This window comes from Protomyctophum bolini (genome assembly GCF_963924005.1).
Source record: "Protomyctophum bolini genome assembly, chromosome: 21".
NCBI classification, from domain to species: domain Eukaryota; kingdom Metazoa; phylum Chordata; class Actinopteri; order Myctophiformes; family Myctophidae; genus Protomyctophum; species Protomyctophum bolini.
Genome location: NC_137882.1, coordinates 10,024,979 through 10,052,120, shown reverse-complemented (window position 1 = coordinate 10,052,120; position 27,142 = coordinate 10,024,979). Strand labels below are relative to the sequence as shown.

The 27,142-nt window shown below is 44.8% G+C and overlaps 1 protein-coding gene across 1 annotated transcript in view; it reads right to left on the bottom strand.

Moving 5' to 3' along the window:
- prex2 (phosphatidylinositol-3,4,5-trisphosphate-dependent Rac exchange factor 2) overlaps positions 1–27,142 on the bottom strand; it is a 137,206-nt gene that overhangs the window by 66,156 nt on the left and 43,908 nt on the right. Inside the window, exons 11-22 of the mRNA XM_080794189.1 lie at positions 20,294–20,394; positions 17,996–18,099; positions 17,729–17,778; positions 13,254–13,329; positions 11,348–11,420; positions 9,149–9,291; positions 8,288–8,380; positions 6,930–7,078; positions 6,702–6,787; positions 4,760–4,896; positions 1,464–1,581; positions 322–506 (exon numbers count right to left, since the gene is read on the bottom strand). Coding sequence (XP_080650315.1) covers positions 322–506; positions 1,464–1,581; positions 4,760–4,896; positions 6,702–6,787; positions 6,930–7,078; positions 8,288–8,380; positions 9,149–9,291; positions 11,348–11,420; positions 13,254–13,329; positions 17,729–17,778; positions 17,996–18,099; positions 20,294–20,394 — 1,315 coding nt within the window. The remainder of the gene's footprint in view (positions 1–321; positions 507–1,463; positions 1,582–4,759; positions 4,897–6,701; positions 6,788–6,929; positions 7,079–8,287; positions 8,381–9,148; positions 9,292–11,347; positions 11,421–13,253; positions 13,330–17,728; positions 17,779–17,995; positions 18,100–20,293; positions 20,395–27,142) is intronic.

Below are 27,142 nucleotides of genomic sequence, written 5' to 3'. Positions count from 1 at the left end.
TGTATATCGTGAGCTACTGGCACTGGTGCGCTGCGGTCGTAGATCAGAGTTTATTACTGTGACTCTACCACTGTTTCATTATCAATATTTATGATTGGACGTCAGGACAATGATGACACACGCTTATTGTGAAAGTTTATTCCACAAAGAAAAAATGGCTCCTTCCTTTCCACTTTCTTGCACATCCAGGCTGTTGCAAGGGGGGGGGGGATAAACTGTTGACTCTGCCCATTTGGGGAATTTATAGGTGCAGGCTAGGCTCCTTGACACTTTATTAGATATAATTAAATATATAAGACTTCTTTTAGATACTATTCATACCTTGGCAGTGAGGCTGAAGAATCCCTTGGGTTCCACCATCTTCTCCAGCACATGGCACTTGATGCCGGCCGTGCTATCGTACTCATACACCACGCCGTACTCCAAATGGACATTGTCAACGGTCAGGCTCACGTGGTCCTTCTTCCCATCGATGATGGCGATGGTGTTGAACTTGTCCATCACCTCTATGCGTAGACAAATGTAGAATACCAGAGACTTTATAGTTTAGACACATGAGGGGCGAGGCACCTACTGTAGAACTACTGTACAGTACACATATAATACAAAAACAAAAGTCATGCACACAAACATTCAAACACAAAGATGAGCACACACACATGCACACTAGCTGACACACACACACACACACACACACACACACACACACACACACACACACACACACAAACTCGCAAAGACACACTAACGATGTTATTACATTTCATGATAAGCACAAAATGTGGTACTTTAGATGGATCCAGACTGGTATCTGTAGCTCATTTTAGAAAAAAGGAGACCCTCTGCTCATGGATTTCTTTGCACCCCTTTCCTCAGAGATTGACGAGCAATTCCAAATTCATTTGGTTAACCAGCTCTGTACTAATGCGATGACTTAATATGCCAATAAATCCCACTCTTGAGCCATTTGCTATGAAGGGAACAGCTTTCCTAGTTTACCCCCTATGAGCTCCATAAATCGTGTATGTGTGTGTGTGTGTGTGTGTGTGTGGGGGGGGGGGGTTAACACTTGATGAGCTAGATGGGGGTGATCGCTCTGGGCCTAACGCGCTCCAGATGGAGTCGTTGGAGCCGTGTTGAAAGTTATTGCTGGTTCAATTCAGAAAAGGCAGAGAAAAAGCGTTGTGTTCCGCACTTGTGTTTTTGTGCACAAACCTGGGTTACATCCACAATGACCTAGAGCAGAAATTGTTACCAAATGGATGGTTTGCGCATGCACTGGTCATTGTGGCCGATGTGTGTTCCAGTGCACACACGCACAGGCACACGCACACGCGCGCACACACACACACACACACACACACACACACACACACACACGCACGCACACATCCACACAGCAACATCCTGAGTGCTTTCTCACTCTGTGTGTGTGTGAATGTCTTTATGTCTTGTGCTGTTACCTTCTACTTTACACTCAAAGCCGTCTCCGTTCTCCTCGGGTGAGGGTCTCTGATTGGTCTTCTGGTGGTCTTCCTGGGCACTCTCACTGTTGTTATACACCCATTTAATGCTATCTTGCTGCATTTGGACACAAAAAGAACACGGCAGACACCAGAGCTGAGTTCTATCCATAGTCCATCTATCCAGTCCAGGCATCGTTAACCACATCTTTTGGCCTATTTTATACTCGGTCGTACAATGTGTCATGCAAAAACAGCTAATCTACGAGCTCTCAACATGTCACATCACACTGAATTTGGAGCTTGTAGATCTGCTTTTTTTTGCAATTATTTTTTACAGATTGAATACAAATTGAATGCCCAAAATTAAAAAAAAACACCGGGGGTTAATGTGGAAGAGTAATAAAAATTGAGGATGCATGTGGTTATGGCATCGATGGCAAAATGAAGTGCAGGTTTCTATTTCAATTCTGGAACATTTTCTTAAATAAAAGTAAAAATTGACCCAAACTCCGGCAGACAAGCACGCAAAATGGACACAGCTGTAAATCAGCTACACGGGCTGTCACACTGTGCTCGATATCACTCTTGTGATTTCATTCATTGGGGGACATTGGGGAATATGTGCTGCATCATTGAAAAAATAGCCAAAAAGGAAAGAAAGCTATCTATTCCAATGGTTCCTGTCTGTTGGAACTCAAGCTGAGGTCTGGGTTTTATCAGTGGTGGACAAAGTACCCTCAAATCCAGTAATTGAGTCCAGGCAGGTATAGATACTCCTGGTCAAATATTATACTCAACTACTACAGTACTTTATACATAAGTATAAAGAATACTACAAAAGTTCCTAGAAATGTAGTGGAGTCAAGAGTATATTTGTCTTTGGAATGTAGTGGGGTGGAAGTCTTGAAATATGAATTCAATATGAATATGAATGAATACATATGTTTTAGTGTATTTTCAGATTTCTGGGCTAGGCTTGCGCCATTATCGACAAAAGCTGCAGGGTTAAAGTGGTTAAGTAAAGTACACAAGTAAATGCACCTAGTTACTGTCCACCACTGTGTTTGATGACGCATGTCTAGGCCGGCTCACCCCACCAATACGTTGCACTGTAGGATCACCCCACCAATACGTTGCATTGTACAGTAGGCTCACCCCACCAATACGTTGCACTGTAGGCTCACCCCACCAATACGTTGCACTGTAGGCTCACCCCACCAATACGTTGCACTGTAGGCTCACCCCACCAATAATTTGCATTGTGTCACACAAGTTGGGCTGGCATAGCAGCACACACCGGTTAGAAGCTTTCGCAAACACATGGAAACGGCACAGACCGCAAACGCGACCCGTGCCATAAATGTGCATTGTGAGTGTGTAGTAATTTTATGTGTGCACACGTGTGTGTGTGTGTTTTCACTGTTCCCCACACCCAAGTCCACAGTGGGGATTTTTCCTGTTGGGCTGCATGCTGTGTTTTCCTACTGAGCTGTGGTCTGCTGGGGTAAAACCAACACACGTGTGCACCGTGCACCACACACACACGCACGCACGCACGCACGCACGCACGCACACACACACACACACACACACACACACACACACACACACACACACACACACACACACACACACACACACACACACACACACACACACACACACACACACACACACACACACACACACACACACACACACACACACACACACACACACACACACACACACACACACACACACACACACACACACACACACACACACACACACACACACACACACACACACACACACACACACACACACACACACACACACACACACAGGGCGTTTCCCTCTATGCCCATACGTGATGTAAACCAGATCTCCAATCATGTTGGAACCGTATAGCGCTTCATTAAGCCTCCAGCCTAAATAAGTGCGTGTCCAGGACAGACACACACACACACACACACACACACACACACACACACACACACACACACACACACAAACACACCCCCGCTCACACCCTCACCTCTGTTCTCACACCTCCTCTCCTTCAACAGGTGGCCTCTTGAACTACAGCTGTCCTCCTCCTCCACTTCCTGTGCGTAAAACCTCTTTCCCACCAGTTCACTTATGCCCAGTTCACTTATCGCCAGACCCCCCCCCCCCCCCTCACGCTGTATACTTGAGTGGGATCTAAATCTGTAACCCTATTTTATCCTCAGGTATTTTAAAATACATGATCTACAAGCTCAAGCAAGCTTGTAGATCTGCTAATTTCAAAATGATTCGCGGCCAAATACGAGTCCGTTTAGGGACATGAAAATGTTTGAGAACTCTCTCTCCTCCTAGACCACACTCCTCCGTCTTTACACCCATCCCCCTCCATCTCTGCTCTCTCTCCCCTTCGGTGTCAGCAGCTCCAGGCTGTCTCCCATCACCCCCACCCCCCTGCCCCCCCCTACCTCCAGCCGGAGCCCCAGCAGACCCCAGGCTCTCTCCCCAGCCGGCATGCCAGTCTTCCCACCACTGTGAGCCAGGGGTCAGTGGTGGTGGAGCCAAGACTATTATTATTACTGCGTAATGACCCAGAGAACCAGAGAAAGGGTGAGAGTATGGGAGAGATGGAGCGAGGGTTGCATTTCTTCTCACACTCGACATGTTCTCATCTCTCCCTTTGTTTTGTCCGTCACTTCTCACTGCAAAACAACTTACAATTTAGTATCCGTTTCTATCCTATATTAATTAAGTACGAACCCTCTAGACCTGTTGTCTGCTAAGTACAAACATGTTCGTACCTAAAGCTTTACAAAAATAACAAACGGTTTCGGCGAAGATCTACTTTTAACATTGGCCCGGTTGCTAGGCAACGCCTTCGTCACCCCCAGCACCAGGATTCTTGCGCACAGCCCCCATAAGCTCCATTCAAAGTAGGATCTTCTGTGGTCACTATCTCTGAAACTACAAGCACTGTCCGTGGTTTTCATCATCCATCCGAGCTTCGGATGTGATTTGTGATTTTGTATCGCATCGCCCTAAACATGTTAACGTTTCTGGCGCAACGTAAAGGTACATCGTGAGCTACTGCTAACATTAGCCAATCCTTACAATGGCGGCCTCTTACACAGATGAAGCCAACCATGAAAGGCAGCTGGGGGTAAACCCAGACACAAGCGTGTTGTTGCTCAACTTCAATACTAAGCCAGCTTGGGAACCAAGCGGCCATTCTATGTACATCCTGACCCACTGCTGTCTCGTTGAATTTTCTGTGTTACTTCCTTCCACTTCCTGTTGTACTGTACCTGCGTAGGCCGGCGGTATTTCCTGCATGCGGTGACGTGTGCGATGACACTGGCGTGACTCTCCTTGCTCACGTTAATGCCATTCACCTTGATGATGCACTGGCCCGGATGGAGGCCCGCTGTGGCCGCCACCGTCCCTGAGAGAGAGGGAGAGAGAGAGAGAGAGATGGGGATGTGTAGCGCCAATGGCAGTATTCAATGCAGAGTGAACTGGTAGAAATGTAAATAAATATTGCATCCTAAACTCAAAACAGAAAAGTAAAAATACAACATATTCATCATTTTCAGTAAACACTAACAGCTCCATGCTGAGGAACACTTGTTTATTTTGTACATTTACAACTCTGCTTCCTGCTTTGAAAGCTGTGGAAATGGGTGTGAGAGAGAGATCGAGAGAGAAACAGATAGACACACAGAGAGAGAGAGATTGAGAAGGAGAGAGAAAGTGACTGGGGGGTAGGGGGGGGGGGGGGTAGTGAGGTTTTGTTTATCTGGGGTAGTCAAGGGCCTCTCTCTCCTCTCAGGGATGAGATTCAGACTGGGACAGGACTTCCAAAGTTTACCGCTATCAGGAGGAAGTGTGTAACAAGCAGACTAAATACTCCACCCCACCACCTCCCATTCCGCTTCACAAATGTTATTTGCATAGCTTCTCAAAAACACACCATGCACGCTACACATGTATTGTATCCTACATATATATATGCTTCCTTCGTGTTCAGCGGGAATGAGATGCCGAGTCTGCAGATCCCCCTTGAAGCAACATTACAGTAACCTGACTCCGCCAGATGGTGGCAGCAGTTCACTCCTACCTCCATCTGGTCTCTCTCGGGCAGAGACGATGTACCCGAACCAGCTGATTTCGAACCAATCAGTGGCAGGCTCTTGCTGCGTGTTGAGGCTGTGCCACAGTGTACATGTAAACACAACCTAACAGGACTACAACTCCAAATGATTATGGCGGTAGCAGATTCTTGTCCCGCTGGTTCGGGTTCATCGTCTCTGCTTGAGCGAGACCAGATGGAGGTAGGAGGAGGGAACTTGTGAATACCGCCGCAATCTGGCGGAGTCAGGTTAACATTACAGTAGCTAGTTGCTACATTAAAAATGATCTGCAACATTGTGTAACTAATTGACTACTTTGTTATGTAGCTCAGCTCTTCTACATGATTGTGATTTTTGAATCATTTCATAAATGTTTTCCATGTGTAAAGCACTTTGTAACATTTTGTTTAGAGAAGTGATCAACTAAAACTAACTAACCTTCCATCCTAATCAGTCTCACATCCCTCCTGTTGGCCCGAGTCACAACAGTGACTGTCCCCTGGTGTCTCGTTATCGCTACCATCAACATTCAACACTCAGGGTTTTTTATGTGCACTGTACAAAACAATCAACTTCCCAGAAAAATGGCCAGATGGATTTTTCTTTACGATTGTCCCATCTCTGCCAGCAGCATACTCCTGTGATAAACATGCTGTGGAGGGGGGAAGCGCAGCAACGTGGAGGAAGGGCCCTCTGATCAATTAGGAACAGTAAAAAAGGAGGGGAAACGACACGAAAACAAACATCTGTCAAAAGACTTCCCAAACAGAGGGAAAAAATATGTGGTTAAATGGAATTAAGCCATTACCATGTGGTAAGGCACAGATAATCAATAACGCCCTGGGTTTTGCCAGCACCTTTCACCAAGTAACTGCAGCACATGGAGAGTATGAGAAAGATAATTTGGCCAGTTGTGGCCAAGTCACACTCACACACAGACACACACACACAAACACGCATGCGCATGCGCGCACATGGAGACCAGCATGCCAGCTGCTTGCCATCTGCACCACAATAACAGAGATGCATTGTGAATCGAGTTCCTTTTCCTAGTGAGAAGGACAGATCGGGCAGATAACTCATCTGATAATGAGCCGAGCGGTGCTCTCTGTCTCACCTCTGCCCACAGCATGGACCACAGACGGCCCAAACCCACGGATCTGGAAGCCCAGTCCATCGGCAGAGTCTGGGATCTTCACCGTTCTGCAGATGTGGAAGGACAAAAAGACACATCGAGACACGCGTATGCGATTCAAACTCACCCAAAACGTTCCTGCAACTCTTGAGAGTGTAACAGTCACAACATAAGCACTCATCCACACTCACACACTATACTGTGTCTTACTCTCTTGGCTTGGTGCTGACCAGCACCCTCAGAGGTCCTTTGCTGTTGAAACACTGCCTGAGGAGGATCTCCACTTCAGAGAAGGGTCTGAGAAACACCAGGTCTCCGTTTATGCCAAACAGCTTCTTCCCTGCTTCCAAACCAGCCATCTGGCAACGGGACGCCACAGAATAGAGTTGATTAATAGAAAATAATAGAAATGTATACATTATTATCAATATGATATACTGTCTTTAGCTCCGTCTTTGTGAGCTGTACATATTAAATATTTGTACACAGTCATTTATATAGCAATATGTGTCATATTATTGCATATTATATCAAGAGACACTATTTATGCTCTCTCTCTCTCTCTCTCTCTCTCTCTCTCTCTCTCCTCATTTTAAATTAAAATGAGGCTCACTGAACGGAGGACAAAGAAATAAATTGAATTAATCAGAGAATAAATGGCAGATAATGTTCTCTCTCACACACTCTCCATCCATGTACTCTTGGGAGATATTATTATCAGGAAAGTAATCTATAATTAATTATGATTATAATGTTATCTATGAGCACACAGCTGGATTCTGTTGTAGCTTTAACAGTCCTGAGGTCTTAAATGCAGACAATCAGGACCTTGCATGCACATATACATACACACACACACAGACACTGAATGTGCGTGCTAGCCAAGCCTTCCACATGCACGCTACAGCAATAGTTTGGGGACTGGAGGGAATTATCGGTTGCACTCTGAGATTGATCACAGTTCCCCTGAAAGCCCACCACTGCATTTTTATCTCGCTGATCAAAGACGCTTAAGCACAAAAGCAGACCTCAAAAATGCAGAGCGGCCTTTAATGTGTTCTATTTCAGCCCGGCGACTCTCGTAGTGTTTGCATCAGTGTCCATAACAGCAAAACGAGTTGAGCCCTGAGACCAACCAGACCAGACCCCACCTCATCTTCACACACACACACACACACACACACACACACATGCCACTGCACGCAGGCACACACACACACGCACAAACACAGACGTGCGCGCACACACACACACACACACACACACACACACACACACACACACACACACACACACACACACACACAGTTCTTTGATGGGGTTCCAGGGGGTCCCAAGTTAAATGATGGATGGTTACGAATCAAATGAAATATATTTAATGGAACCAAACGGGGCCATTTGGTTCCGTTTCTCCCTGAATTATGGGGGTCCATGGCCTTATGCAACAAACTGGGGGCCCTAGAAATTAAAAGGTTTATTTGTGTGTGTGTGTGTGTGTGTGTGTGTGTGTGTGTGTGTGTGTGTGTGTGTGTGTGTGTGTGTGTGTGTGTGTGTGCACGAGCTCTTACCTCAGCTGGAGAGCCCTTCTCTACAGACTTGATAATAGGGACTCGGTTCCTCTCTTCCAGAGTAAAGCCATAGCCTCCGTCACTGGGTCTTATCTGGAATAAGACAGGACTCCTATCAGTAGGACAATACACATTGTATGCATACCAAGAGAACCATGGAATCACACGCGCACACACACACACACACACACACACACACACACACACACACACACACACACACACACACACACACACACACACACATACACAGCTGTACACAGTCATACTGGTACAGACAGATGACCAAGATGTTCTTTGCTCAGACCTCTAAAAAGTTTGCTTACTGAGGTAAAAACGAATGACTTGTGCAGTGTTAGGGTTTTTCCCCAGCTGTGTGTGAGAGTACTTTAGACATGGGTTTGGTATGGTTTCCTAATTTTTTTTTAATTTAGTAAGTTGCTGTTAGTTTACAATAGTTTAGGCATGGGTTTTCTATGGTTGCATTAATTTGAATTACAGTTAGGCTACTGGTATGTTAGTTACGTTCAGGCATGGGTGTTCTATGGTTTCATTCATTTGAGTTAAAGTTAGGCTCTGTCAGGACAGTTACATTTAGGCATAGGTTTGACATTGTGTCATTCATTTGAGTTACGGTTATGCACTGTTAGTGTAGTTTAGGCATGGGTTTGGTGAGGTTAAGGTTAGGGTAAGGATCCCAGGAGGGCGTTTATAGTGCTTGACAGCTCAACAGCGTTTCCTTTACCAATGCTGTCCAACTGTCCAGCTGAACAACCACTAGTGGCAATACATACATGGCGTAGAACTGTATATGGATGAGGATAAAAAGCAGGGTGACAAAGAGGGAAAACCATCACTCACCAGGAGGGATTTGGCGATGACGTTCTCAGCTATTTTCAAGTCGTGTTTCATGGGCTTATGTTTGGTGTTGGAGCCCTCCATCTCCTCGTCGGCGAAGAACCGGAACAACAAGGGCTCATCCTTGAACTCGCTCTTCTCCAAGACTGGAGGGTAACAAAAATAAATTAGAAAATGTATTCATTCATTAGTCATCAGCTGAACAATCACAAGAACAATCAGATAAACAAAAACACAGCAGGTAAAAACAACTAAATCCCTTAGCCTCAAATTCAAGTTAGCATGAAATTAAGCTTGTTCTGCTTGTTCACTGACCTAAATCATGGTGGGCAATTAAATAGTTGAAATTAAATGCTTTGCATACTTCCTATTTAGAATATCACATCATATTTTGTTATTGATACGGTTTGTGGAGAACATAAATCAAAAAATGACTGTACATGTACATGCTGAGTACAGTAGTGCATCCCGTGGATGCAGAGGTCCTTGTTTTATTGCGTCCATGAGCTATAAACTGCGTTTTGGGATGCAAAATGCACGCTATTTTAACCCATTCTGAACGGGAACCCATTTTGGTGTCAGCATCATGTTATGCTTTAGCTATTGAAAAATAGCAGATCTACAAGCTCGTAGCGCGCCACCGAGTGGCGCGCTACGAGCTTGTAGGTCTGCTATTTTTGAAAAATCGAAGAACGACTGACATTTTCAGAATCTGATCTCAGGTCAGAATGGGTTAATCATCAGACCAGTCTGTGTCCAGTGGAAACCTCGTATGAATCTGATCTCAGGTCAGAATGGGTTAATCTCTGCATTGTGTTAAATAACTTAAGCATTATGAACATTCTCTTCAAATGGGCCTGGACGCTGGTACAGTATCAACGGCAACAAAGGACCTTTAACCAAGAGTCCTCGAGTTTGAAATAAACCCCCCAAAAACACCCCCGAGGGGGGAAAACAAGAGTTCCCTCGCTCCTTCGCTCTTTCTCAAGATCAGATATAGCGCCAATAGTTTTAATAACCACATCATCAGGCCAAATAACTCACTGGCACGAATGGCAAAATGACCCCGCGGGCTGTGGAAGTGAAGGGAAATGACTGCTGTTCTGTTCCATAGCTTTACAGGCTCAACTGTGGGCAGCGCTGAGCCGTTACATCATGGAGGTACGGGCAGACGAGCAGTGACTCAGTGCATGTATGATGTGGACTTTGGCATGATGGCAACGTGGACTTTAAAAACAGGTCTGACTCTTATAAACACACACAGTAACCATGGCTACTGACCATTTGCACTTGGACTGACAAATATCCCACGTGGCAGCTGCCAGGTTCTCACAGCTACAGCAAACCACGCACACACACACACACACACACCACTTGGCCAGTGAGTTCCATACATACAGTACAACTATGATGTTAACTCCTGGAAAAATATATTCCAAATTTGAGGCACATTTTCACGATTTAACAAAAATAGCAGACTTACAAGCTCGTAGCGCGCCACTCGGTGGCGTGCTATGAGCTTGTAGATTTGCTATTTTTCAATAGCTAAATTATAATGTTTAAAAGTAAAACACCAAAAGGGGTTCCCGCCCAAAATGGGTTAAAAACAGGTCTGACTCTTATAAACACACACAGTAACCATGGCTACTGACCATTTGCACTTGGACTGACAAATATCCCACGTGGCAGCTGCCAGGTTCTCACAGCTACAGCAAACCACGCACACACACACACACACACACCACTTGGCCAGTGAGTTCCATACATACAGTACAACTATGATGTTAACTCATGTTGTATGCTGTGGTGTACACATGGCGCACACGCATAGTCGCATACACACACGCGCACACACACACACACACACACACACATACACACATACACACAGGAACAAAGCACTTCTCAAACTTCTGTTTATGTATTTATGTCAACGTGGCCTATCAGAGGCATCATAAATGGAAATGGAAGGAACCAGAACAATTGTGTGAACTGCTAATGCCAGGCACCTTCTTTACCCCTGGCCACCCCCCTCGACACACGCACGCAATCGCAAATGCGCGCAACTCTCCACAACTGACTGAATTGAGGCCTATTTTTTAGCTTTTTTTTTGGGGGGGGGGGGGGGGGGACAACATACAAAGTTACACGATGTTGCAAGTTTGCAGCACGTTTCAATGTGTTGGAACTGAAGGGTCGTACCGTGGTGCATGAAGCCATTGGCACACAGCTCCACCCCCAAGATCAACGCTTCCTCTCTCGTCCTGCAGTCCCCCTGCATCGGAAAACACACAGCAGAGAGAGAGAGAGAGAGAGAGCAAGAGAGAGAGGCAGGGCGAGAGAGAAAGAACAAAGCACATTGTGTGTCATAAATGTCATGTATACAAGTTGACAATGCGACGCGTCAATCAGCTTGTTGAGGTTTGGTACGCGGCATTGCCCAGGTTATGGGGGTGAGCATATAGGCTCTCTCTGTCCGACAATAACCCATTCTGACCGGGCACCCATTTTGGTGTTGGCATCATGTTATGCTTTAGCTATTGAAAAATAGCAGATCTACAAGCTCATATCGCGCCACCGAGTGGCGCGATACGAGCTTGTAGGTCTGCTATTTTTGAAAAATTCGAAGAACGACTGACATTTTTAGAATCTGATCTCAGGTCAGAATGGGTTAATCAGACCAGTGTGTGTCCAGTGGAAACCTCGTATGAATCTGATCTCAGGTCAGAATGGGATAAAGTTGATTCTATTCTAGCCCTCTATGGGATATTGAGTGCATGAACTTACTAGGCTATCTCTGTCCCCCTCTCTCCCCCTCAGGCCGATCAAGCTGTGACCCGACAACAGAAACCTGCCAACAATGCCAAGGTTTACGCTGGCATCAGGGTATTCCGCATAACACAGTAATGTATATGCATGATACAGGCTCGCAGACACATCAACCCCACATGCCGTGTTCACAAGGGCAGATGCAAAGATACAGTTATACCATTCATTTTCAATGGAAGCCAGCGACGTGACGATACAAAGACACATCTGCCGTTGTGTAGCTGCTGCAAAAGCCACAACAGCTACAAAAACGTTGAGCTGGTTTCAACTTCAGCTATACAAAGATACAAAGCTACAAATGTGCCGTGTAGCTTTGCATCTTTGCGAGAGAGAGAGAGGGAGTTGTGTGAGACATCAAACCAGAGCTTGATCAGTGAGGTGTGTGTGTGAGTGAGTGTGTGTGTGTGTGTGTTGTTTTTTTTTTCTCTCACTGTGAGCCCGGTTTCTAAATATCAGTGCGAATCTGCACAGTTAGCGTTCCAGTCACTTGGCGTGAAGCGAGTGATTTGTTTTCTCCGTTCACGCTGCTTTATGCACCGTCATGACACGCTGCGTCTTTGAATTGACTTTGTATGTAATTGTGTCGCTCGAACAAATATTTTATCTTTCGGTGAACGCACTTTTAAAACACACACCCACACACACACACACACACACACACACACACACACACAGGGAGATGTCTAGACGGCTCAGTGTGATGGTCCTTGAAGTCCCACAGGTCGACCTAGGTCATGCAGGCACACACGTACATAATATATACACACACACACACACACACACACACACACACACACACATGGCCATAATGTCTGCCGTTGATTCTGCTGTCAAACACCACGCGTCATTTCAGCGCCGTCGTCCCAGACAAGACCATCAATCTGTTGACCTCAAAGCTCCCTGTCAAAGCCAATAAAGCTCAGCCATCTAATCAATTCTCCCTCTCTGTTTCCTTTTTACTCCTCTGAGAGGATAAGGACCGCTGTGAGCGTCTGAGTGTGTGTGTGTGTGTGTGTGTGTGTGTGTGTGTGTGTGTGTGTGCGTGTGTGTGCGCGTGCGTGTGTGACTTAATCTCTTTCCTCTGTTGCATATTTGAAGTGACCCGCCTGTTATGACAACAGTCGCTTCCCTCTCTCTTCCTCCTGATCCTCTAGTCTTCTTTCATCTTCCCTGTGCTTCCAGAGGTGGTGCTGAATGTGTTTCCAATATGCTCGGGGGTGCCAACGGGGGAGGGGTCATGTGGAAATGACTGGACTGCTGGGCATGATATAATGCTTACCTGAGCTATGAGCCAGTCAATCAGCTTGTTGGCCATCACCACTGATTTGTACGTCCGCAGATGGTAATCCTTGTCCCTGGATGAGGACAAACAACATGATGTTAAGCCATTTAGGCCTGACGTCGAAATAAAATAAAATGTATTCTGAAAGAATATTATATTCAAAGATTTGTGCCTCATTTTCACGATTTTTCAAAAATAGCAGACCTACAAGCTCGTAGCGCGCCACTCGGTGGCGCGCTATGAGCTTGTAGATCTGCTATTTTTCAATAGCTAAAGTATTACATGATGCTTAGTTAAAACACCAAAAGGGAAATGGGTTTTAAACTCTTGTTAGAAATCTTGGATGCACGAATATTAACCGCAGAAGTATAGCCAGCACACAATATGTATGTATGACAACCCTGAGGAAGGCCTATCGCGTCAAAACGCGCCCGTTGCTTGTCCATGAGAGGTAAATAAACCATGTTAAAACCATTGTGTGCTGGCTACTTCTTCATTTCTAATACTACCCTCCCCTGAAGTTCAGTGGGCAGACACATGGCATGTGTGGCAGCAGCATTCATTAGGCATCAGGCCTGCTATATTGCGACCGATGGCTAGAGACTCAAGACCATGATGAAGTACAGTACAGTAGGACTGTATAAATTCCACTCAGTTACTGGTGGTCACTTTAAAAACATTGGCAGTTGCGTGGTTGTTATGTCAAAGTGAGTTTTCTGTCCGCCGTTAGCGGCCTAAGGGCATTGCAGTCCGAAGGTCTCGGTCAGGGCTCTAAAGTGTGTTTGGCCCCACGGAGCCCCATGTCACTGTGGCGTTGCTCTGTCTGCTGCTCTCAGTGTTACCACCGCCACACGGCCAGATTCTCCGCTTGCCAGACCCCCGGAATGCTGTCTGAAATAGAGCTGTGACTTTCCCATGAACGCCGGGGTCTCCCCGGGGACACGCATTGGGGCCGAAGAACAGCAGGCCCGGGAAAGTCCAGGGTCGCCCGCAACTTACTGTACACCACTTACTGTACAGATCCACCACATGCAAGCAAGCACACATTCACTGACCTCACCTCACTCACCTCACCCACCTACAGGTACTCATTCACACATAGACCACCCCACACATATGCACATTTAACACACAGACAACCTCTCATGGAAATAAACAAAAAATACTTCAAATACAGTGCTCATTTAATCTCACTGCACATACGTACACACACACACACACACACACACACACACACACACACACACACACACACACACACACACACACACACACACACACACACACACACACACACACACACACACACACACACACACACACACACACACACACACACACACACACACACACACACACACACACACACACACACACACACACCCCCCCCCCAGATGAGTCAAACACAACATGTGGGCCAAATAAAAATCCAATCTCAGCTGTCTGCAGCTCCCCAGCATGTGGAGTGTGAGAGGGCAATCACACAACCCCAACCCCCCCCAACACAAACACACATACACACGCCAGGCCCATAAAGGAACATTCTGTTGCGTAAGTGCATCCGACAGACTGGGTTTGGTCTGCGAGGAGGGTGGAGTGTTGTTGGTACACACTGGTCAGTGGTCAGGCACGATGCTCTGGCCACGCCAGAGCCTAACGAGCGTGGACGTGCATTGGAGTTGTCAAGAGTGAAAAATGAGGTCCGGTGAGCAGCCATATGCCATAAGGGCAGCGCCAATCTGTGGAGCAAGTAGCAGAGGGAGAGGTCATATGGGGAGGTGCTTAAATGGCCCGCTGCGAATGGAACAGAGCCTGGGAAGGGAAGTTGGCAGTACTTTTTTTGAAGTGAAGGGTAAATTGATGGCCCAGGCTTAAAACGTGAAAGTCTTATAGCATTTAGTTTAGTAGTTTTAAATGCTGAGTAAATACCTAATGTTATTGTTGTGTTTTAAATTCTATGTATTTTGTTCTTTGTGTTATTGTCTCGGTTATATGTATACCGTATAACATACTCACATGCTGTACCTCCCTTTGGTCAACTCTGGTTCTAAATGTAAATGTGCTTTAGAAATTAAATTGACTATGCAGCACAACCCATGAAAAATGTATCCACATAACAAAGCAACAGTATTTTCCCCAGAGTTGTTATAATATTCTTCTTCTGTTCTTTCGTTAAAATAAGTGAGTGTCTGTCTGTCAGTTGACTTTCAGTTTGCAGCCTTTCCATGTTAATATCTTAACCTATTCTGGGTGGGAACCCCTTTTGGTGTTAGCATTATGTCATGCTTTAGCTATTGAAAAATAGCAATCCACAAGCTCATAGCGTGCCACCGAGTGGTGCGCTACGAGCTTGTAGGTCTGCTACTGACATAGAAACATAGCTTTTTCAGAAAACTGTCTGATCTCAGGTCAAAATGGGTTAAGCGCCTTCTCTTCCGAATTCCGATGCATGAATGCATACCTGTGTCTGAAGGGCTCTAGCCTTTAAAGGGCTTCAATATTTCATACAAGGGAATCAGATATCACTGAGGGCCTGAATTCACAGCTTTCTTCTTGGGGAAATGGGCTGTCTGTCTCGTCCCCCCCAACACACAGACACACCTCGCCCTCCATCCCCCAGTCCTCATTTCTCTCACTGTGCCAGGAAATTCCACCTAATTAGGCAAGGGCTGGTTGGTCCAATTAAACCCTGGCATTCCCAGGCCGTGGGACGCATTGTTCAGGACATTCAGTGAGAAGGAACTGTGCTGCACAGACACTCTGGCACACACACACACACACACACTACAGCACGCACACACACACACACACACACTACATCACGCACGCACACACTACAGCATGCACACGCATGCGCGCACACACACACACACTACGTCTGTGGCGGCTTTGGCCCTGACATAGAGACAGCAATAGAATCATGACAATACTGCAAGCACCAGTGCGAGTGCACGCAAACACGCACGCACGCGCGCACACACACACACACACACACACACACACACACACACACACACACACACACACACACACACACACACACATAGCTGTCAGATCAGACAGAACTACGCTCAAATCCATGGAGCATCAATGTGGTCCCTCCAGTTATGGAAGAGTTTCACAGGGGTTAATTCAAAGCTGTGCTTAGGGCCATTTGAAATCCAACATAAACAGCCAGCGTGGGCCAGAACCTTTGTGGTACAACACATTAACAGACCGTACCTCAAACACTGTTAAAATGGAATTCACAAGAACAACAGCGAAAACCAAAGCATGCCGACAAATTACACCTATAAAGTGCACGCGCTCCACTTCGGCCTGTGTTTTTGCACACAGTCAAACAATGGGATGTTTCATTAAACGTGGAAGGGGAACAAGTGCCAAGATCGCCCCCAAACACACCTGCTTTGCATTTGGGTTGTGAGGGCCTGTTGCAAGGCCATGTTGGATGTCTCTGGCACACATCAGATTCAGCAGTAATTGCCCACCGCAAGACACATGGAGACTGAATAATCAAGAGTATGATATTATCGCTCTACATGTACCGTAGCTTTTGTACAAATCACATTGCACTTTTTAAAATGAATCGGATAACTCCATTCAGCTTTAATGAGCCCTGCCTCAAAGCCATCAATCTCCACAGGGCCTTATTTTGCATTGTGTTACAGGCTGGAGGGAGAACTCAGATCGATGTCTGCTGTCTGCCGCACTACTTTGTGCCAGGCATTGGAGACCACAGGATCAATACGCCGTGACATGTGTAATTGGTCACACGCGGTGAACTGCGCATGTTCCATCCTTTCCAGCTGAATGCCCTGAATGCAGCTCTGCACCATGCCTCGACAGAGGCATGAGTCTTGTCTTTGTAGCTGTGATGAATGGCTTGAGCAGCATGACCCAAGCATATCGGCATGGACACACACAGTGTGGTGGATGGGGCAGCAGAGAGAGCATGCAGTTAAAGCCTATAGTCGCTCAGAGAAGAGGCGAGGATCAAGGAGAATACACATCATCCCCCCTTTGAAGTGAACACAAGACACAAACGTCTATTCTGAATTGTTTTGGTTATCCTTTCATGATAAGACAAAAAAAATGGCGCTCAAAAATGCAAAAGAGAAAGAAAGAGAAGGGGAATGCTAGCAATGTTATCGAGTATCCAGATGGCTGTTGTGTGACTCAATCCTTTGACTTAGCATCTGTCCTCTACAAAGGGAAGTCCTGCCATCACCCACAGGCTGGTTGCCACACTATCACACTCTATGCCAGTCCCTCCCAGGTTAGCCCCTCAATAGTTCACTGGCAGGCTATACTTCCATCCTCTGTGCGGCTCCGGGCTGAATTATTCAACTTTTGGTGTACTGTATAGGCTGGAGCTATATTATTTAGTGTTATTTGTAAGCCTGCCAACCTGCATGAGCTGTGGAGGCCGGAGGGACACGTGAAATGGCCCATAAAAGAAAATGGACGGATACCTGACGACAGGAGTGAAGAGACTGTGAAGACGACAGAACAGCCTGACCCCCTGAGAGAAAGAGAGAGAGAGAGAGAGAGAGAGAGAGAGAGTTTAGAAATTACAGTTGTAAAAAGCATTCAATTAACCTAGTTCCAATACTATACGGTAAATATACCTCGTCTATTTCTGTTACTTTTATTTTGCCGTTTAAGGTTAATAATTAGCCTACTGTAGTGTACACATGGTTCTTTGAATATGAGAATGACTGTTGCACAACGGCCGTTACCTTGGAGATGACATCCTGCATGTCACTTCTGGGGTGGTAAGTGCCATCATCGTAGCGAAAGCGATACAGCACAGGCTCAGGCTTGAACTGGTGCTTGTCTGTGACTGCAGACACAATTCATCAAGTTGGAAATTCAAGCGGGGCTGCATGTCACGCGCATACCCTCTACTAAATACCCTCTACTAAATAGTATATTCAATTCCTTTGAACACTGTTTCTGAGACATAGTGAATTTCATTCTTATTTATCTATTAATATTATCTAATATAATCCATGACGTCATTGTGGCTGCAGAGTTTCTTCTAATGATCTAATAATGTAACTAGGCTACAGTATATCTCATACAGACCACATGCTGACAACTGTGTTGTTTGGGCCATTCAACCAAATAAATCATGTTAACATTATTGAACCAACTGATGCTGTGATAACATTGAGAGGACGCATGAGAAGAAGTCCGGGTGAACGTGTTGCGCCGACTGATTCAGTCACTCGGTGCAATGATGACGCAACGTAGCCGTTCAGAGTATGGGAAGGCATTGCAGAGTCCCCATTGGCTTAAGCATAGTCACGAAAAAGTCACAACTAGCGCAGCGACTGAATATAGAAAACAAAACTCACTCTGAAAACCATCTTTCCAGGCAGTGTGTATACGAGACTCCCAAACACACGAGGGGTCAAATATAACACTGCTGAACGCCACCCATGCCGCCCCCCCATTCTGCTTGCTTTAGGGAGCTTTGTCGAAGCCCCCACCTAATATAATGCAGTTGGCTCTGCGTCTTTGGCTGCAGAACCATGAAAGTTCCATTAAAGTCCTTATGAAAAGCAAGCTCGCTTGGCCCTTGGAGCTATTCCTCTCTGTCAGGGAGAGCCTCAAAGCCCGATCTCATTTCTCTCTGTTAGGAAGCAATAAAGAACGCCAGAGTAATTTAAGATCCAGGCCTGGCCGCCGGCCGTAGTCTTTCTAGGAAAAATACATACTGAGCGGTATACGCACCATTAAGTGTGAATGCAGTGCGTCAACCAGACACGCCACCTAAACGCATTGCACAACTCTCATCCGAGGCCACTATGCAGCCATTCAACCGATTTTACACAAACACTGGGGCGAGAAGAGATTAATATTTATAATCCCATGCCAAAACAACGTGTCACTGGGAGTTTTTAAGTCAGACATCTGCTGTGATGTGAATACGAGATCTGCAACATGCAACGCGAGCGGTGAGGTCACTGTTGTAAAACTCTTAACTCGTTGAATGAGGGATGTTCAATACACGCAGTTAGAAATCCAGGGCGTAACTGTAAATGTAAACCACTCGCATGGTGTCTACTGTGTGTGTAATGCAGTGTCACTCATAGCCTACTGTACATGGTGTAATTGGTCATATATAGAGCATCAAAGGAAGGAAACATCTGTAGTAAATCCGGAGTGTAAAAATGGCTTCTCTCAGAGTTAAAGGGACACATATTACACACTTTGTGTGTAATATGTGGTTTTAGTTATTTTAGATTTCCTCAGTGTCCATGATGTCATGGACACTGGGCTCACTTCCTTCCTGAACTACAATTCCCATAATGCTTTGGTGCACTGCTCCTCCTTGTGGATAGGGGAGGGCTGTCTTACTGAGACAACATGTAGTCCAGGAAGTAAGTGAGCCCTACTGTGAAAATCTAAAATATCTAAAACCACATATTACACACATAAAGACCCCAGGAAAGTGTTCTAAATCTTCTAAACGTCATTAACATATATCTTTTTGAGTCCCTTTAATTAGCACTCGAGATGTTGCAGTGTAGGAAGAGGAGGTAAAGAATATGAGATCGAGGGGTGAGTGGGTCACCTCCGACACCACCTGGCAGCATCTGCTATTCGCCCACCCACCCGAAATTAGAAATATCGTGGACCTGACGTTTGCATGGAAATTCAGACCAGAGACAAATAATTCATACAATGAATAATGTTAATTTAGCACCAAGGGGGCCTATATTCAAACCACATTGATTATTCAGATTTGTACGTGTGACACAGATCCATAACAATCTGCGGGTCTACTCTTGAAGCATGTTTAGATAACATGTTATGTAAACATCAGCATTCCATAGTGTCTACTTATAGTTAGTATATATTATATATAGTCAGACAGATGTTAGGTTCTTAGTTTACTTATGATTTGATGTATTACCTTGTGTTGTTCTTGCTTACTGTAAATCGCTCTGGATTAAGAGTGTCTGCTAAATGAGTAAATTGTAAATGTAAATCGTTATGTTGTGCATCACTGGAGGAGACCTACGTACCATGGTGGATGATTCCGTTCTCCAGCAAAGCCTGCCCCAGGTGCACTCCTTCCTCTGGGTTGTCTGTCTCACCGATCTCCATCAGCCAAGACACAAACTCACTGGGGGAAAAAGCAGAACAACAAATGCACTCAGGTTATAAAAACCCATTAAGCCCTGAGGCCGATTCAACAAAATACCACTTTCAAGATTTTTCAGCATATGTACAAGCTTGTATGTCTGCTATTTTTGAACAGCTAATGCAATAATGTAAAATGAAACAGATGCTTTCCCGCTTTAAACGGATTAACAGGTTTTCATGAAACGTGATCTCCTTAGAAGCATTCACGACACGTTTGTGATTCACACAAGGCTCACAGTGCGTTTTAACAGCAGGCGACAGCCAGATGAATTTTCCGGAAGTGCATTATTTGTCTATATGGGCCTGCTATCGGCGGTTGTCTCAAAAATAAAATAATTAATCTTTTAGCCCGATAGCGGGCGATTAGGCGATGTGTCGCACGATGCTCGCCTGCTGTTAAAGTGCACTGTTAAGGATAGCAGTGTAAGTGAATTATTAAAAACCATAGCATCTCTAGAAGTTGACGTGAATTTTCATGAATTACCAATCAGCGAAATCATCTCAATCAATGACCTTGTTGTGTCACTGTGGAAACAGTGGTAATAAATAAGAACATGTAGAAGCCTCATGCATGGCAGACACAGACAGAGCCTTCAGGACGTAATGAATAAAACTCATGTGACTATGGCAACAAACACTGTCTTGGCAAAGTGAAATGATGATTTATTTGCTATTGAGGGGCCAACGTCTGACTGTTTGTTAAAACAACCAGCAGGTCTTACTCCAACTACTTTGGCCTGGTTCTATCTTGAAATCTGGTGCCGAGTAACACCAGACGCTCCTAGACTTAGGAAGAGAAATGCAAAGAGGACTTTTGTTTGGCGTGCATCACTTACAACTGTGATAAAGAAAAACAACCACTCTTCTCCGGAGACAAAATTAACTGAATAGGATAGCATTTTCTCTATAATTCAGCAATCCACAGAGAGAGAGAGAGAGAGAGAGAGAGAGAGAGAGAGAGAGAGAGAGAGAGAGAGAGAACCATCAGTAGCCTATCTGATTACAATCCTTGATGTTCTGTCTCCCCACAGAAGCCAAACAAACATTGCTACCAGTACCAATGGAATTCTGTGGTATCCCCTTCCAGCCTGTGATGGAGGGGCCGGGTGTCGCCATAGAGCAGGCCCTCATCAGCAGGCTGCTGAGGGTTGACCAACGTTTTTAAGGAAAACAATCTACGGCCAATCAACCCTCGTCTTTCACTCTTCCCGCCTTTCATTCTTTGCATCCTGTTACCCCAATTCCAGAGTCAGTCAACAGAACACACAAGGTCACAATAATGTCATTGTATCAATCCCTGCACCAGTCATGGCGCAATCGGTCAAAATGTGAAAAAAGGTACACCCCTTGAACAGCTTTCCCTCTTTCACAATGGGATGATAACAGCTGAATGGAAGCTGGCTGCCACAAGCATTCTCTCTGATAAATTAAACTGTCCCAGGAAAGCAGACCACAAATAAGACCCCACCGCTTAAATGGGAGGAGTTCGAGACCCAGAAATAGCTCTGGGCCTCAGAGAATCGAGAGAGAGCGAAAGAGGAGGAGAACGAGAATAAAAGGAGAAACATTTCACAATGGAGGGAGTGGGCCGACTCTAAGCCATAGGCAATATGGCATTCATCAGGGAACATACCACGCTGGTTCCAATTCACCAATCACGCCTACGTATTATCTTCTCTAAAAAGTCCCAAAGTCAATACAAGGGTTGTACTGTACTCAAATGGATGTACAGAAACCGAGCATAAACCTTGGGGCTGATTTTGACAGATTTTTTTTGTTTAGTCTTTTGAATACAATTTAATTTAGTTTTAGTCATATTTTAGTCATCTGAAATGTTTTAGTGTTATTTGACCAAAAAAAAATATGATTTTAGTCGACTAAATCTACAGTTAATTTTGTCAACAAAAAAGCATTTTGGTAGGCCTTGATGGTGTCGTAATGGCTGATTTTAGCCAACATGCATCGTTCCAAGTAGGCTAGTGCCCAAAGGGCACCACTCTAGTCATGGCAACTTTTGTATTTAGTTTTTATTTAGTTTTTGTCACTGGAAAAGGGTAGTTGACGAATATTGTTTGTCATAGTTTTAGTCGACAGAAACTGAGCATAAACCCTGGGGCTGTACAGTTACACTATACTGTATGCCCCCCCCCCCCCCCATATCTACAAGTCATACTTGCTGCATGGACCATTGTGCATATTGAGGGGTAGGCTTTCATAGGACTCTAAAAGCCGTACCTTGAGGTACATGCTCACACCATATGGTCCCCTCGGCTCTAAGTCGACAAGGCTCCCACTTACGACCGACGTTTGATGCCTTTAATCTTTTCAGCTGACAGATCAATTCCTGTTCCAGACCGCAAGGGATCTGGTATTGTCTGCAATGGACCAAAGGAGAAAGTCACTCCCCATTCCAAACCCCCATACCATGTAACTCGGCCACAACTATGTCCAATTGGGCTTTCTGGTTGCTTTTTTTTCTCCCTCTCCCTTGCTTTTAAAAATAACTATGATGTTGAAATGGCCGTTTAAGCTGCAGTACCTCGAGTCAGATTATTACCAGTCAAAACATTTCCCTGAAAATTTTAAACAAATGGAAACCGTGGGTCATTCTGAAATTAAACTTGGGCGTGCGTTTCCAAGAAAATTCAGATGAGGCTATACTACAATCAAGAGAGCCAGAGTCCAGTGAAAAATAACACAGGTCCCAGGCTCATTTTATTCATACTCGTAGAGTATCTGCATGTTTCTAATGGGTGTGCTTTGTACGCCTTCGGGACTATACGGTAGGGAATTCACTTCTAGTCATTTTTACTAGTTGACTAGTTGCCTAGTACCAACAAGGTCGACTAGTGGATTTACTAGTTGACTAGTAAACTAATCGACTAGTTGCTTAATGCCCTACTATACGGTATGAAACAGTTGGCTGTCATTATGAAGTACAACCCAGAACAGGCAGGAATCGCTCACATAACCATATGGCTGTTGATTTTATAACTGATCCAGCCACACTATATCAGATGGTGGTAGATTCTCGCTTTCACAACCAGTCATACATACAGGTCCACAGTGTTCAAAGATGATGGTAATTGGGTGCAGAACAAGCGAGTGAAAATGTGCAATAAGACATTGAATCCCATATAAACCCTTAAGCACATGCACATGTAGCATGCACAAATAGCAGATCTACAAGCTCAAGCTCCAGCTCCATACTGTACAGTACAGTACAGTATATAGATCGCTGGGGGACCACAGTCGACTAAGGGTATAGGGTTTACTTTAAGTGATTAAGGAAGTAAGTTTACAGACATTATAGGCTTCAACGGAGAGAGAGGCGGAGTGCTATTTTGTTGCCATTATATATACCAACAAAATGTACAGTAAAGTGCTTTGGGGCTCAGTGAAACGTTTACTATCTCAGAGTGGAGATAAGGTGGGGGATCAGGTGGTAATGCACCAGAGGAACAGAGTCTCACACGCAGTCAAAGAGTGAAGCCAGCAGCCCATGCCCTCCCATCATCACAGCGTGCCCTCCCATCATCACACATCTCCAGATAGACTGCTGAGACGATGCGAGACGTTTCCCATTACAGGATTACATGCAGGAGAAGATAAACCAACATCATTGTAACTTTTTAATTACTTTCACTTTTGTAAAAGCTTAACGGAAGACTGTTTATAGGCCGATATGAACCTCATATTAATATGCATGGCTAGACATCAAAAACAAGTTTTATGTGATAAAAGCCTCATCCTGTAAACTGTCAGTAAAAAAGGGGGTAAAAGCTGCAGAGTATTAGTATTTGTGCCAATCACAAAAGAGCAGCATAAATTCAAAGCAAAAGTGAAGGTGGATGGTGCTCGATTTGAATGGAAAACAAATCAGGACGTCAGCCCTCAAGCGTAAAGAGGATTTGGGAGGTTGATTTAAATCAATCCTTTAATGACAGTGAATGAAAGATGATTCTACGGAACTCAAAGAAGATGTCCCGTGAACTTAGAACCAGATTAGTTCAATTTAAAATAATGAATAGAGTCTACTGGACTCCGACAAGATTGTTCAAGGCTAAGCTCAGAGATAGTCCGGTTTGCTGGAGGTGTGATGAGGACCACGGTACACTTATTCATGTATCGTGGGAGTGCCCTAGGGTACAGACGCTATGGTGTGCAAATCACAAACCAGGATATTCCTTACACACCTGCTCTCTTTATTCTGGGTGATCCATCGCCATTAAAACACCTCCCCGAACCTCTAACTGACTGGATTCATACAGCATTAATGGTGGGCAGGAAAATCATTGTTAAGGAATGGAAGTCTGAGGTTTTGCCTCCAGCACATGTATGGTTCACTCAGCTTGGTATTGTGGCTGCTTTGGAGAGGTTATCCTTTAAGATGAATAATCAGTTGGATAAATATGATTCGAAGTGGAATGTGTTCCTCAGTCATGTTGCAGGTCCTTGATGTGATCCATGGTCAGGCAATGCCCTTTAATAATAATAATAATAATAATAATAATATATAATGATATAACATATGATACGGTTGATGATGCTGCGTGTTTGGTTGTGTAAACTAATTTAAACTTTTAATTTGATTTATTTGTATTTGTTTATCTTCCTTGTTTTATATTATCTTTCTGTGTTCATACATAATGTCCATGCATACATATTTTGTTGTTGTTGTTGCTTGTGTTAGTTTTTTCTGTTTTCTGTATTTGTAAAATATCCAAATAAAGTACTGATCATAAAGAAAACAGATTAGGACACAGACATCCATTGAAGGAAGGGAGATCCACCACAGCACCGGAGACTGGGGGTCTGAATCCTCAACGGTGCCTCCAGCCTGGCCGGGCGCCGTTTGGGGAGGCCGGTCTCCGTCGCTGCACTTTGCCATTCCTGCATGTTGGTCGAGGGCACCTGTTCAGCAGGGAGCAGAACTGGGAGGAATACCGTGATCTTTCCACACGCATTACATTGTCCCTGTGAAAGTCCTCACCGTCGGGTCAAAAGAAGCGTAACAGAGCAGACATGTGGTTATGTCCACACCCTCCCCAGAACAACTTGTAGGGATCCACAGAGACAGGGACTAGTACAAAATGGTGGGAAATCACCATTAATTCATCACCATTGTCACAAGGTCTACCACATCACACACATAAAGTACTGTCTCCTATCCAATCCTGCCCTATCCACCTCCATCAAACCCATGCACGCATGCGCAGTTGCACGTGTACGCACACACGCACACTGGACAGTGTAAAGCCCTGTAAGGTACAGTATGTGCCACAGTGCCAGTGTGGCTGACAGATAGATGGAGGCATTCACACACACACACACACACACACACACACACACACACACAGCTGCCCTCCAGCCAGCGTAATGACCTCTCTACGGTGGATTCCACTGAGGAGGGCTTATTCTAATCTAACACGGTGAGGGAGAAAGAGTAGCGCGGTCAGCGAGGCAACAGAAGGACTTCTCCCTGTGATTTATGATCGGCCTTCAATGAGCCGCTCCCTCCCAAGACACCATGCCAGATAATCCTTAACCCATTAAAACCGGTTGGCGAAGCGTCTGTGTGACTTTAGATTTTAGCTACATATCAGCATATACTGTATATACCAGTATGCATATATAGCACGTTGGTTGGCTATTCATATATACAGCACAAATACACATATACAAGCGCACAGCGCGTCACTTCATGCCGTGCATGCAGCGAGCTTGTAGATCTGCTTTTTGTATTTACAGGTTTAATATTTGTGTGTAGTTGTTTTAAAAACGCCATTGACAATGAAGATAAATTAGTTTGTTTTGTCCCTAACACCTAATCATAGCAACATGAGTTAGACTTTAATAAATTAGCGCCCCTCACTTCACACGGGTGTGACTTTTTATTTGTGAAAATCTTTGAATATGCTGTATATATACATGTTTAAAGTGAATATTTTAACTACATTTTTTGCCGGGGGTCCCTGGAACAAAATGTTTTGACATGGGAGATGGCGGCCGAAGTTTGAGAACCATTGATATAACACCATATGTTTTTCAGAAAACCGACATTTGTAGAATCAGCCTCAGGTCTTAATGGGTTAAATAAGATTAACGGCGATATCCGCATGGAGTTGATTTCCCCACGACTTCAGAGCAGATACACAACAGTGGATCTTTAATGTGTCCTCCTTCCCCCTAGGCTCTCTTTAGAATGCCTCGCTTGTTTAGGAATGAAAGAATGGACGAAGGAATGCAGCCCGAGTTTAGCACCAAAATGCCGGGTATTCAGCTCGGTCTGAAGGTATTAGGTATGTACAGTATATGCTGCCATTTACTCTGCTGGAATGTAATATGTGGCCACAAATGCTGTGCATCACCCAATAGGGAATACTTAGAATGTACGCCTACACAAAAAGGAATACAGTCCATCCTCATATTCCAGCTCACCTCAACCATTAAGAACACATGCAGGCACTAGTCTGTCACTATGTAAAGCGCCTTGGATAAAGGCGCTATATAAATGCACCATTTACCATTTTAGTCTCAAGGGGCCAGGACACCAGAGATCTCCACCTACCAATGCGTCTGGCGAGTGGTGACATCTAAATTCAAGTTGCTTGGAACAGCAAAGAAAATGGTTGCATATTGCTTTGGAAATCAGCGACTGGCTTTAAGCCTGTACTGGTTGTTTAATGCAGTTATTTTTCTTATTATTATGCATTAATTTTTATTCT